The 14,016-nt window shown below is 42.5% G+C and overlaps 1 protein-coding gene across 2 annotated transcripts in view; it reads left to right on the top strand.

The window, feature by feature from the left end:
- The first annotated feature begins 739 nt into the window (after window positions 1-739).
- Window positions 740-14,016, top strand: part of DIAPH1 (diaphanous related formin 1) — a 423,627-nt gene continuing 410,350 nt past the window's right edge. For both annotated transcript variants that reach the window (XM_040344879.1, XM_040344880.1), the window contains exon 1: window positions 740-1,328. In XM_040344879.1, the coding sequence (XP_040200813.1) occupies window positions 1,200-1,328 (129 nt within the window). In that variant the 5' untranslated portion in view covers window positions 740-1,199. The remainder of the gene's footprint in view (window positions 1,329-14,016) is intronic.

The following is a 14,016-nucleotide window of genomic DNA, read 5'->3' as shown; positions in this document are numbered from 1 at the left end:
CCCCCCCACAGCCGTCACCTTCTGGGACCTGTGTGTGTGTATCCCAGAAGACAACAGGGCCATTCAGAAAGCGCTGCGCAACATGTGCATGCGCAGTAGGATACTGGCGGTGAAGCCTGAGGCTCCACTGCCGGTTTGCCTTAGCTACTATGGTGGCGCCTGCATCCGATCCGATGGGTGCCGATATTGCAGGCTCCCTGGACAAGTGTCCTTATTAAAAGTCAGCAGCTACAGTGTTTGTAGTTGCTGACTTTAAAAAGGAATTTCAATTTTTAAGGGTGGAACTCCACTTTAAGGTTTGTGTACCAATTATTGGGGGTTATTTGCGGAAAACAAATCCAGTTTGCATTACAAGTGCACTTGTAAGTGCAGTCGCTGTAGATCTGAGGGGAAGCTCTGCTGATTTTATCATCCAATCATGTGCAAGCAAAGATGCTGTTTTTTATTTTCCTTGCATGTCCCCCTCAGATCTACAGCGATTGCACTTGCAGTGCAAAGTGGATTTGCCTTTCGTAAATAACACCATTTGTGTTTACCAGTTATCTCCTTTGATTTTCCACAAGCGCTGACTATCCTATATATTAAAACTGAATGGGATGTTTTACAATGTAAGCATGCAGCGACGCCTAGTATAGAAATGTCCAGCAGAGGGCAATGTGGCCGTTTGTATAACTCCAATCACACCCACTTGGTTTATAATGGTTTGGTGATGAAATGGTACATTCTGAATGTCTCCTGAAGAAAGAACAGCCGCTCCACTCCAGCTCTATGAAAAGAGGTTTCAATTTTTAAGAGCTACAAGCTCTGAATTTTTTTTACCTCCGCTACCTAAAGTGAGGGAAATCTCATGCCTCCTCCGTTTACACTTGGTATGGTCTGAACCCGGAAGTGCTGAGGAACAACTTATTTCAAAGTGGAGTTTTGCCCTTTCTTCCGCCCTCACGTGTGAATTGGATCGCCTGTTGCACGCGTGCTCATGAATATTCAACGTCTATGGTAATGAGGCCCGGGCAGCGTGTAGTGCAGGGGAAGCGAGTTGTAGGGGTCAGCCCAGTGTACCGGACGGCAGAGGGCCCAGGACTGCCATAGGAGTAGAGCTTATAGTGAGTACTACACAGCGCTCTGCATAGGGAGCAGAGCGGGAAGGGCCACACCGCCCCACCACTTCGTTCTCTAACCGGCCAGGCCTCGGGGGAGACATGGACCCGCCACAAGGAGGAGGAGGTTATGGAGGGGGACCCCCGGCTCCGGCCAAGAGCACCAAGGACAAGAAGAAGATGAAGAGCCAGGAAGAGGGAGGAGGAGGAGGGGAGAAGTCCAAGAAATTTGTAAGTTTACTGCACTGTGGTGTCACCCAGCACACCTTCACTATATATATATATATATATATATATATGAGTGTGTGTGTGTGTGTATAAATATATGTGTGTATAAATGTGTATTGGGGGGGTCACATGACAGGACACTGTCATTATTTATCAAATCATTCTATCTGATGACCACATCACACATGTGCAATAGATTACCCCAGATATCTCTATCTATCTATCTATCTATCTATCTATCTATCTATCTATCTATCTATCTATCTATCTATCTCTATTATATTCTCTGATAGAGATCTGGGGGAACTATCGTCATCCCTTGTATGTGTGTTTTATATATGATGACGGGGGATTACCCCAGATTCTTAATAAATATATATTATATTTTGACATCTCGCTGCTCACCTGTCAGTATAGAGATTGAACTCTACCTGGTCACAGGGGCTCCTGTCCCATCACACTGTGTGTGTGTGTGTGTGTGTGTGTGTGTGTGTGTACCTATACAATATAATATCTGATGACAGAGGATTACCCCCTCACACTGATGAGACTATTTTATTTTAAATCATATCTGCTGATGACAAGGGTATTGCCCCCAAATAAAGCCACATTCACACTTAAGTATTCCAGGGACGCTGGGAGAAATGCGGGTTAAAGGCACCACAGGCTTGTGGTGTTATTATTTCTTGATGGTACCCCAAATGCGGGTGGCAGTCCTGCAACAATATGTGGAAAGTAAAACTCGTTTGGCTCAGTGCCTGATGGGTGCACAAGCTACTTTGGCGCACATAGGCGGATGCGCTGTCCTTTGCTGTTGCATGACAAGTGCGCCAAGAAAGACGCTAATAAAAGTGACACATTGCACAGGTGTGAATGGAGCCAAACACTGCGTGCATGATCGTTATTTTTTTTTATATGTCAAAAAGTGATGATAGGGGACTTATCTCACTGCTTATCTGTCAGTATAGAGATCCTATTCTACCTGGGCATAGGTGGTCCCTAGTGTGTGTGTGTGTGTGTGTATATGTGTATATATATATATATATATATATATATATATATATATATATATATATATATATATATATATATATATATATATATATATATATATATATATATATATATACATACACATACACATACACATACACATATATATATATACACACACACACAGAGGATTGCCCTGTCACACTGATGAGACTATAATATATGACATCATATCTGATTTTTACAGGGGATCACCCCATAAGGCCACATTCACGCCTAAGCATTCCAGGAGCGTAGGCTAAAACGTGAGTCGGAAATATGGCTCAACATGCTTGTGGTATCGTTTATTTCCTAACCCCAAACGTGGGTAGTAGTTCGGCAACATAACATGGAAAGTAAAATACGCTTGCCTCTGTACCAGATTCAAATGTTTATTACCTACTTTGGCACAGGTGTTGAAGCAGGCTTCCCTATGCTGTCGCACAATAAACACTCCGAGGAAGATGCTTAAAACAAAATGACACGTTGCGCAGGTGTGAATGGAGCCTAACACTGTGTGTATGGTCATTGTTTTATTTTTAGGAGCACCGATCCCATCACACTGAGACTATATAAAATCCCATCACACTGAGTCTATGAAAAAAATCCTCTCTGATCACGTTGACAGGGGATTACCCCATAACAATGTGTGTATGAATATTATTGAATAGAATATTAATATCGGAGGATGATGGGATGCACCCCATCACACTTTGCATGCCCATTAATATATATATATATATATATATATATATATATATATATATATATATATATATATATATATATATATATATATATATATATATATATATATATATATATATATATATATATATATATATATATATATATGTGTGTAATGATATCTGGTGATAATGGGGGATTACCCCCATCCGCTGTGTGTGTAATTGTTGTTGTATGATAAATAATATATGATAATGATGGGAGCTTCATCCCACACCGTTGTGTTTGTTATTTCATTATGTAGACCTCATTCAAAAAGTGTACTTAAAGCGGGGGTTCACCCTTAAAAAGAAATCTAACATTACATTCAGCTCACTACCGACATTGACCTTATGCAAATATTTTTTTTTTTTTGCTGTACATACCTCGTATAGCTATTTTCTTAGCCGGCTTCCGGGTAGTGAATTCCGCGGGAGTGGGCGTTATTATGCAGCAGTTAGTGATTGACGTGATGACGTGCCGTTTCTTCACTAGCAGGTGCCATGACTAATGTCTCCCACACACATGCATGGGTGTGATGTCATGCGAAATCTGGCCAGTCACTGAGCCAGAGTCCGCGGCCCCAGAAGGAAAAGGGGCAAAGATGGATGCATACTAGCCCATTATACTTTTACTTTGCAGGGGAAAAAAAGAGGAAGTAAAACCCATCAGGTGCACTTTTTGGGAACATGTTTCACCTGTTTTTAGGGTTGGATATGTAACAAGTTCCCAATGCTGCAGCTGTTGCCCTATCCCTGCACTCCCTATGACGGCAGTATAGGGAGAAGTTATTCGTACTAGCTGTCACTTTTTGAAATCAGTGCGGCTTTGTGGGGCTTCGCCTCCACACCCGAATTATTCATTCACACAGCTCTGTGTGTGAATGAACTACAAGCCCTGATATGCTTTGCTGTTGGCTTGTAGTTCTTAATGAACGCTGTGGAGTGCCGTAGTAGTTCATTGATTCTTCCTGTCAAATTGCATCTGCTTGCCTGTATGGGATGTTTGGGCACACAGATACACTGACAGATCTGAAGGAGACCTGCAGGGCGCCAGCAATCTGCTGATTGTCTGTGCAATGCTTTACATGCTCCCCCCCCCCCCCCAAAAAAAAGAGGGACGGGGGGGGGGAAATGCACATTTTATTACCTGCAAAAACAAATGTGAATTTATTTATTTTTCTAAATAGTGAACTTATGCTTTAACGAGGCCATATGGGATAATATGTGAGGATGGTGAGGGCTTCACCCCACCACACACTGTTGGTGATCCCGTCTAGTATAGTATGTGAAGAGGACAGGAACTCCAACACTGTTTATACCAGGATAATATCTGCCCATGACAGGGCCTTCATTTGTGATTGTAAATTATATACATATCTGATCATGACAGGGGTTCCCTTCACTCATCTCTAGCCAAACCCCAAATTTCTGTTTTTTCTTTCCCCGACCCACAGGCCACCTTTGTTTTATGCCCTCTTTAGGGTGAGGAATGACTTGGCCCTCAGCTTATTAAAGTAAAAAAAAAAAAAAAAGCGCAAGTTCAGAGTTGGACTAGACATGAGTTTGGAGCATACCCAAGCTCATCTCTATTAGTGATGTTTTACTGTATATCCGATGACAGGCGCTTTACCTTGTTACACTGATGATCTGTTTATAGTCACCGCACATTACCAACAAGTATGTAGTGCAAAGGCCTGTCTGGTTGGATACAGGTTTGTTGGGTATTTAAGGCTAATATTACATAGTTTTAGTAGATCTAAAATCAATTATACAGAGGGTGTATTGTCAGATTGTAACATTTATAGTGAGAATATATCTTGAGGTGGACAAGATAGGCTGGCTCCTGATATTTTATCTAGGAGTCGGCAAGATTTTTAAGAGCAAGTTCTATTGACAATAGAGGAAACCTGTAAAAATTGGGTGCAGATTAAGTGGCATTGACTACTTGGCTCCTAGGATTTGTCCAGCCCTGGCTTTTATATAGTTTTTACATGGATGACTTTTGTGTGGTTTCACACTTTTATTTTTTTAACATTTGATGCACTGGGTGCAACTTCCTGTTCCAACCCTTCACCTTGCACAATTCTTTGGCATGTTGCATAAATCAATGTACCGTGCACCAAATATTTGGGGCAGCATTTTATTGGGCCCAGTGCTTGTGTTTATATACTTCTGATGACAGAAGTGTCACCCCATTACACCGTGAATGTGATTATATGTTTTCAAGTATATATTCTATAATTTGAGGGCAGTGGCTTCACCCTACTTTATATTGTTTGTAATTGTATATCTAAGGATGGCAGGAGCTACACTCCTCTACATATTGTATGTAATTCTATCTGGAAAATGTTCTGAAGTTGACAGGAGCTTCCTCCAATTGCAGTGCATGGATGTACACTCGCATCTATGTCCCATTGATGACAGGACCTTAACTCTTATTACATTGTGTGTGTGTGTGTGTGTGTGTGTGTGTGTGATTTATATAAATAACACCTCTGATGATCACAGGGACTGCCCTCATTACACTTTGTGTGTGTGTGTGTGTATCTCTATCTCCTGATTCCTCAGTTTAGCATACAGTGTCTGACACTAATTTTGTGGTTGATGAGATTTGGTTGTACCTGGACTTCCAGATGTTTTGATGGGCCTTTTTCTGCAGGGTGCTTTGTACCCGTGTATGTATTATAAATGTGCACTGTGTACAGGTATACCTGCTGATGGGTCTCCCCGCAGTACACAGTGTACCTGTGTATGGAATGGAGAGAATATGTGTTAGCTTCAGCTTTAGCCCAAGGCTTTTCGTGTCTCTTTATTTGCTGTGACCATGAACCAAATCAGCTGTGAGCGCAGTTCTAAGCAGTCATCTTGTGATACTTCGGTGACTCACATTGGTGCAAGATGCCAATGCTCGGTTCTTAAAGAAGCACTCCAGAATTTTCTCTCTCATTCAGTGTGGCTGTAATTGCACTGCATGGGTTAATTGCTTACTTTGTCTAGGGGTGCACCAAAAGACTATACTTATCTGATCCTTTTGGTTCTCTGGAAAACAGCGCTCCCCAGGTCCAGCGGTAGACTGTTCCTGTCGTTCTCACGTCCCCAGTTGGTCTATGGGCATGATGAAATCAGGAACAGTCCATGCACAAGATCACTAGTGTGCAGGCTGGCAGGGACTGGTCTTGCACTCGGAGGATCTGCAGATTATGGGAGTATATCCCTGCTCTCCTGACCCCTAGACAAAAGCAATCAGAATGCAGTTCTTTAACTACTTACCGACCGCGCCATAGGCGAATGACGGCTACAGCATGGCTCGATAACTCTGGGAGGGCGTACATTGACGTCATGACTCTAAATAGAGGGAAGGAGATGGCAGTGAAAATAGTGAAAAAAAAAAACACGGGGTTCTAATCCTTTCCCAATCTAACTAAAACATCAACAACCATAAAAGTGTTGGCTTTAAATACAGTTTAACGATGTCTGCAGTATATTTAGCTGTCTTCATTTGTCCAACGCAATCTAGACATTTTGGAGTTGAGTTACAAAAACTATAGAGTGCAAACTCTGGTGCAGCTCGGCATAGAAACCAATCATTTCTGGTTTTATTGATTGAACAATCTGAAGTTAAAGGCTGAAGGCTCCCATGCACAGCTCCACCACATTTAGTAAAACATCTGCTCAGTGTCAAAAAGTGTTGAATATAATGTTGACCTATGAGGACTGTGTATACCTTTTTTATGAGAACTATACTGCACCCAGAGACCAAGGATAAATCCAATCCCTGAGCTTGTATGTACAGAGCCACTCCGTATCAGATTATAGGCCACTTCATACTCTGACCCAACATACTGTACATATTTCTACAATCCATTAAGCCAGGTCTTGAGTGTATTGTTTTTCACAAAGTTGTGCAATCTCTCAGGATGGCTTACTACTTTTAAATGATTTATGCCTTTACATGCAGAGGTGTGTATTGCTTATGTTGGGTTTCATTAGACTCCCCTCTGTTGGGGCATCCTTTACATACAGTACATGTGCAGAATTAAAGTGTTTTTGTAAAGGTTTGTCTTGCTTTAAAAAAATAAAATAAAAAAATGTTATACTTGACTGCTCTGTTCAAGGGTTTTGCACACAGCTGCCTCGATCCTCCTTTTCGGGGGTCCCCCGGCGGCACTCCTGGCTCCTCCCCTTCATTGAGTGCCCCCACGGATAGCTGCTCTCCTTGGGGGGGGGGGGGGAGGGAAACTCATGCAAGCATGCTCCTGAGTTCTGCTGCTCTGCTTCCATTGATGCTGACATCAGGACTGGGCTCCGCCCCCCGGCTCACGTGTCACTGGATTTCATTGCCCGCAGCGGGAGCCAATGGCTCCTGCTGCTATCAATCTACCCAATGAGAACAGCGTCTGGAGCTGCTGGGCTCGTCCTCAACACTGGAACAACACAGGTTTTTCACCTTCATGTAGAGAACGCATTAAGGTGAAAAACCTTGAGACGTTACAACTCCTTTTTTTTAAAGCATATTTAAATCCAAAACATGAATTTAGTTTTTTTTTTTTTTTTTTTCATTTTTGGATAGACTATGGAAGGTTTAAAACCGCTTTCAGATTTATTTTGCCAACTGTGTTCCTTTTTAGGGAGATTTCCCTTCACTTCCTGTCCTGTAGACTCAACAGGAAGCGACAGGATATCTTTCCTATGTGGGTGTTGGGTAGGAATCTGCAACAAAGGTTGTTACAATCCCTGCCATGTGCATTGGTCATTTAGAGGAGAAGTTTGTTTGTTTGTTTGTTTTCTCAACAAACATAGAGTTACTTTGTAAACTATAATTGATATCGCGTGTATTCAGTTAATTACATAATTTTCTCTGAATGCTTATCCTATTCAGAATGTTATGATTTCACAAAATGCTCAGAACAGGTAAATCTGTGTTGGAGTAAATTTGCTATATTTTTGACTCTCTTCTCCGTGTCTCATTCTTTCCACATATAGTCTGCATGTACATACGCAGTGATTGTATCCCGAATTACTTCAGAAATCACTCTTCTCCTGTCCAAACTTGTATGTGCAGAGTTCTTCTGGGCCTGATGACACGGGTCTCCACCACATTCTATATAGTTCCAGTGTTTTTTACTTTGAACAGCATCAGATTCCAGCTGTCAATGTGTCTGGTGCTGATAAGGGAATGAAGGACTTTATTGGTTGCCATGGACTACATGCACACTTCACTATCAGATGGTTGTTTATATGAGGCCTTATATTAGCATGGATTTATCAAACGTGTGCACACATATACTGTGTCTGTTTTAAACACATGAAGTTGTCTTCTGCTGTGGCGAATAAAATGGATGAATATATGGCTGCATATATCAGCTTATGACAGACTGTGGGGGTTAATTTACAAAATGCAACTGCAGTTGCTTCAAGCTCAGTAAATGAGGTTGCAATCGCATCTTAGTGTAGCAATTTACTGGCATTTTTATTTGAGATTTTTTAAACATTTTTAGCAGTGTATTACAAGCGTTTTACAGCTTCAAGCATTTTTGTTTAGCCAATAGGTATGACTAGAGGGAGGAGCCGGAGAGGAAAGTAGGGGTGGAGAGCTGCTGGAAAACGCTTGTAAAACGGTCGAGTCATGAATTTCTATTGAAGTTTATGGGGCCAAAAACGCTTGTAATCTGTTAAAAAGAAGCTAATGTACTTTTCTGAGTGACATGCATTTTTACTTGACAGAACGCTCGGATGTGAAAAGGGGTCATTGAAATGAATGGGATTTGGCTTGTTTAGCGTTTTAGAGCTACAAGCTTCCAGCAGAAAATCACTCGGGTATGACCGGCCTTATAAAATATACCCAATCGCATGCAAGGAAAAAAAAACTGCATTTTTGTTTGCACATGATTGGATAATGGAAGTCGGCAGAGCTCTCGCTCATTTACTAAGCTCTGGAGTAACTGTATTTGCAAAGTGCACAGTCTGTTTGCCTTTAGTTAACCTAGTACACGTGGCCGTCATTTGCTGCAGGAAAATGCAAAACAAGGCAAAATCGCGCAGCTGTCAAATTGTTCCTATTTTTAACTTGATTGTTCCCTGTTCAGATGAGGGAGGTTAAGGGCTCTTTCACACGGAGCGGACCGTTTCTGGGTCCGCTCCGTGTGTTTCCGTCGGCTCAGCGGGGATCCCCGCTGAGCTGTCGGCGGATAGGCCGGTCCCCGCACACGGTGCAGGGACCGCCCTGTCTCAGCTCCGCTCTGCCCTATGGGGAACCGGATGCAGACGGACCGTCTGTCCGTCTGCATCCGTTCCGTTCCGCCGGACGGAAGAAAAATAGGGTTTTCTTCCGTCCGAAAACCGGATCCCGACGGACGCGGACGCTCCATCCGCTAACGGACGCGATCCCATAGGGATGTATTACAAGTCCGTTAACGGACTTGTAATAACGGACAGGCGGAGCGGACGTCTGAAAGGGGCCTGAAGCTTCCCTAACCGCAGTAGCTCCTAAACTGGTAAAAGCCTCTGTGTACATGGGGGGTTATTTACAAAAGGCAAATCCACCTTGTACTACAAGTGCACTTAAAAAAGCACTGAAGGTGCACATGGAAGTGCAGTCGCTGTAAATCTGAGGGGGAAGCTCTGCTGATTTTATTATGCAATCATGTGCAAGCTAAAACATTTTTTTTTTTTTTTTCCTTGCATGTCCCCCTCGGATCTACAGCGACTGCACTTTCAGTGAAATTTCAGGTGCACTTTGCACTTGTAGTTTGCACTTGTAGTGCAAAGTGGATTTGCCTTTAGTAAATAACCCCCATGGAGTTGAGTTTAGGAGCTTTGGCAAAAGAACGCCAAAAGCTCCTAAACTCAAGTTGTAGGTTTATGTAGTGTTCATGAAAACTTTGTCTGCATTCACACCCTGGCATTTTTGGTTTTGAATCGCGGGCAGATTTGCTGGGATTCTGCCTGTGATTTCAAAGCGCTGAGGTGTGAATAATAAATCGCAGAACTGAGAAAATTGTGGTGCGGTTTTCCCACGATTGTGACACGATAAATCATGCTGCACCCCGCATTGTGTGAAACATGTCGCCCAAAAGTAGCCCCTGAACTGTTTTTGGGCAACAAGCTTCAAGCCATGCGGGTTTCCGCAATTGCAGCGCAATTTATTGCGGCAGAACTGCACCGCGTTTTTCGGTGTCATTCAAATAAATGGCATTTCAAATGTGCATTCTGTGATTTGTCATTCACACCATGATGCTCTGATTCTGCCCACGATATCAAAGCGCTGAGTTGTTAATGCAGCCATAGGGCTCGTGTGCGCTACAGCTCCTAGACTCGACTCCATAAAAGCCTGTGTCCATGCACACATAGGCTTTTGGGAAGAGTTTAGAAGCTGCTGCGGTTAGGGGAGGTTCAACCTCCCTCTCTTGAACATGGCAGAATCGTGTTCAGGGTAGGAACATTATGACCACCGGCTGCAAAACGTGGCAAATTTGTGGCGTGATTTTTGCCACGTTTTGCATTTTCCTGCGGCCGACGGTCAGCCTAGTCAGTGTTTACATGCGCTCTTAGTGTGTTTCAGCAAACAACCTGATCAAAAAATCTTCAACATTTGTATTCTTTTTTTTTTTTTTTTTTTTTTTTTAATCCAGTGTAGTATTTTCTTTTTAAACTTGGTCCCGGTTCACATTGGTGCGGGAAATCCCACAATTTGGTGCCGTTTCCTGGATCACACCTGAATCGCACACTGGTTCACACTGACACGTGTGAACCGCTGGGGATGTCAATGTAAAGTTAATGACACCCGCAGATCGCAGTATGAACCATTAAATATTGCAGAAATCCGATCACATAGCTGTGACCACCCATGCAATCCGATTGATACCATTTTGATGCGATTTCAGCTATACAGTTTGTATGACTGAACTCGCATTGCACAGACATCCCATGTGATCTGCACAGCAATGCGGTGCAAATCACATGGATGGCTGATCGCACAAGTATGAACCCAACCTTAAAGCCTTAAACCGTTAAAGAATGTGTTGGCTTTGATCTCCATATTGAAATGAATCTGTTCCTGGATGGTTAACCTTAGGTGTGCTGTTTCAGTCTCTGATTTTAGTAACAAACCACGGATACACTGGAAAATCGTTTGGTGTAGAGAAGCTGCCAGCCATATAACAATCGGATCATTGTAAGGTCCCATCACTATTCGTCCAAAAATGTTTTACAACTGTCCTAATGCATAGTACATGCAATGAGAAAATCCAGATGTAAAATACCGCTTCTCGTACGATAATCTGATCGTTGGTACACAGCTTTGGAGAGCTGATCACGACTGTTTATCGAAGGGACAAAAACGGGAGAATTTTCCACTATCAGTACACAGTGCTAACTGGGGAATGCCTCCCGCGGAGACAGTGTGACAATCGCAAGTGAATCCGGCAGGCTGGTTGTACCCAAGTTGATTGTCCAGCTGAGGTTCGAACAGTCTATGGCTGGCCCAAGCCTGCATTCACATCTGAGCGTTTTGTATCTCAAAGCTACAAACGGCTCAAACATAAAACACTCATTTTCTGTGGTGCTTGTTCAGACGTGAATGTGCAAGCACCTATAGCTCAAAAAGTTCTGAGCTTCTTTTGTAGCCAAAATGCAGCAGCGGTTTGAGTCCTAGAAAATTGCATTGCTGCACACAATACATGTGTGTTGTTGCTCATTAATTTAACAAGTCAAGTCACAGATGATGCTCTTCTCTATTGGCTAATACAAAAAATGCCTGAAGCAAAGATGCACATAAAAATGCACACCAATTAATGCAAAGAGCAACACTCAGGTGCGAATGCAGACTTAGTCCAGGTTCACACTATAGCGAACAAAGACATTGCATGTGATTCGCACCAGCACTGCTGTGCCGATTACATGCAATGTCTGTGCAATGTGGGTTCAGCCATACAGTTGTATGGCTGAACTCGCATTGGATTTGCAGAAAAAAGGTGCAGGGACTCTTTATTTTATTTTTTGTTACCCCGCACTGGAATTGGATGGCATGGGTGTTGTCACCCATGCCATCCAATTTCTGTCCAAATCCAGTTCGATCTGGGAACCGATCTGGGGATGTCATTGACATTGAATTGACACCTGCAGCGGTTTGCAGAGGGCAGTGTGAACTGTCTGTGGGAGAGATGCGATTCGGGAGTCAGCACTGCAATCGTCAAAACTTTGTCAAAACTTTGACAGCAGCGAAAGCCAATGGCTCAAATAAAGAGGGAAGCCGGTAGTGCAGCAGGTCTGCACTAAAATAACATAGGCTTTGTTGGGTTTCTCAGGTTGCAGGACTTGCACTGCACACCCCCCTAACTGCCTATCAGTTTGCAGAGCAAGCACCGCAACCTGTGGAGAGTCCGTCCCTGCAGTGAGTCTTGTGACTCTGCTGCGGGCCGGGGAAAAATGCCGGGGATTTGGCCCATGGGCCGTACTTTGGAGACCCCTGCTTTAATGCATAGAATGCATTATGATAAAAAAATATCTTTACAACTCCTTTTAATTAAAGCGTAACTGCGGTCTACTCGCATAACTTGTAATAAAAACATATTTTCCATTAGGAAGCTTCCCCACCAACCGCTTTTATATTGTATATAATATTGTATATATACTGTGATTCTGTAATTGCCAAATATGCTCCAGCAATCTCCCTCCACAGAGTCTGGCTGCAACACTTTTAACTGGGCAGCTGAAGCTGCTGCCTTTTCACTTCCTGTATTTACACAGAGGCACACCTCCAGCTCTGCAGCTCTCATTGGCCCTTTTATGACCCACCCCCTCCCTACCTGGCAAACTCTCACATGGAGAGAGAGCGAGCGCAAGCTGTGCACAATGTCATAAGCCTAGGCTAATGACCAGACAAACAGTAAGTGGGCTGTATAAGGTGTTTATTAGCAGAAATATTTTTTTTTTCTATCCAAAGTTAAAACAACGAGGGCAGAAGAATTGATAGATGGAAAGGTGAAAAAATGACTGAAGGTTCCGCTTTAATGGCTTGTTTTGGTTATTAAATCTGATGCAAAGTTGCTGTATAGAAAGTACAGATCACTTTCAGCTGACACAACTCTAATCTGATCCTGTGTGTCATGGTGGTAGAAATTGGAAGCCAAAACATGTTCGTTTTAAAGTGTTCCTCCAATAGAATAGGCCTCATAGGGATTCATCTCAGCAGGGGAGCCTTTTTTCTGAACTATTTGCGTATACTTTATATAGTTCTGTAATTATTGTTTGTTTTGTTTCTTTTTATATCTTGGTATTTAGGAGGAGCTTGCAGAACTTATTTTGTTATTTGTAAAGCTCCTTACTTGGTTTATGTAACATCAGACAGCTTAGTAGTTATTGAGTGTGTAAGAAACTTCTGTGTTTTGCAGGAAGAAAAAGAAAAAAGTCACTTGATGTGAGAACTTGTTGAAACATGATGGTATAGATATAGACTGTGTATGTAGATAACTGTCTTAAGCCCCCGGTTCACTTTTCTGGATTTTTTTTTTTTTTTTTTTTTTAGATATTACTTTTATCAGAGCTTCTGTTCTGTTCTTTTTATTTCTTCATTGCTGCCTAAATTTAGTTTAGATTTCAGAAAAGCCCAATTTTTTCCATTCTTCAAATGATCAGCAAATACAGCATAGAGGCCCAGTGTGTTCCTAATGACTGAAAGGGGTTTTCTGTCTTCAGAGATTTAATTTTTAATATTAGTAACAAGACAGAGAATGATGTAAGGTGTTCACACTATTTGCATAGCGGCTCGCAGCAGGGGGTCTGGTGCGTCCCTGTTCCGTTTTTTTTTTCAGGGGTGAATCGGGTCCGATTTATACAAATAAAACAAATCGCATACTTCTCTTCTACTGCCCCCCCCTTATTCTTGCCTGAGCCCGATCCAGTGGTGTGCACAAGAGCCGTTGTCTCCTTCT

The sequence above is a fragment of the Rana temporaria genome, chromosome 3, assembly GCF_905171775.1.
Source record: "Rana temporaria chromosome 3, aRanTem1.1, whole genome shotgun sequence".
Taxonomy (NCBI): Eukaryota; Metazoa; Chordata; class Amphibia; order Anura; family Ranidae; genus Rana; species Rana temporaria.
This window is presented reverse-complemented; position numbering and strand designations above follow the sequence as displayed.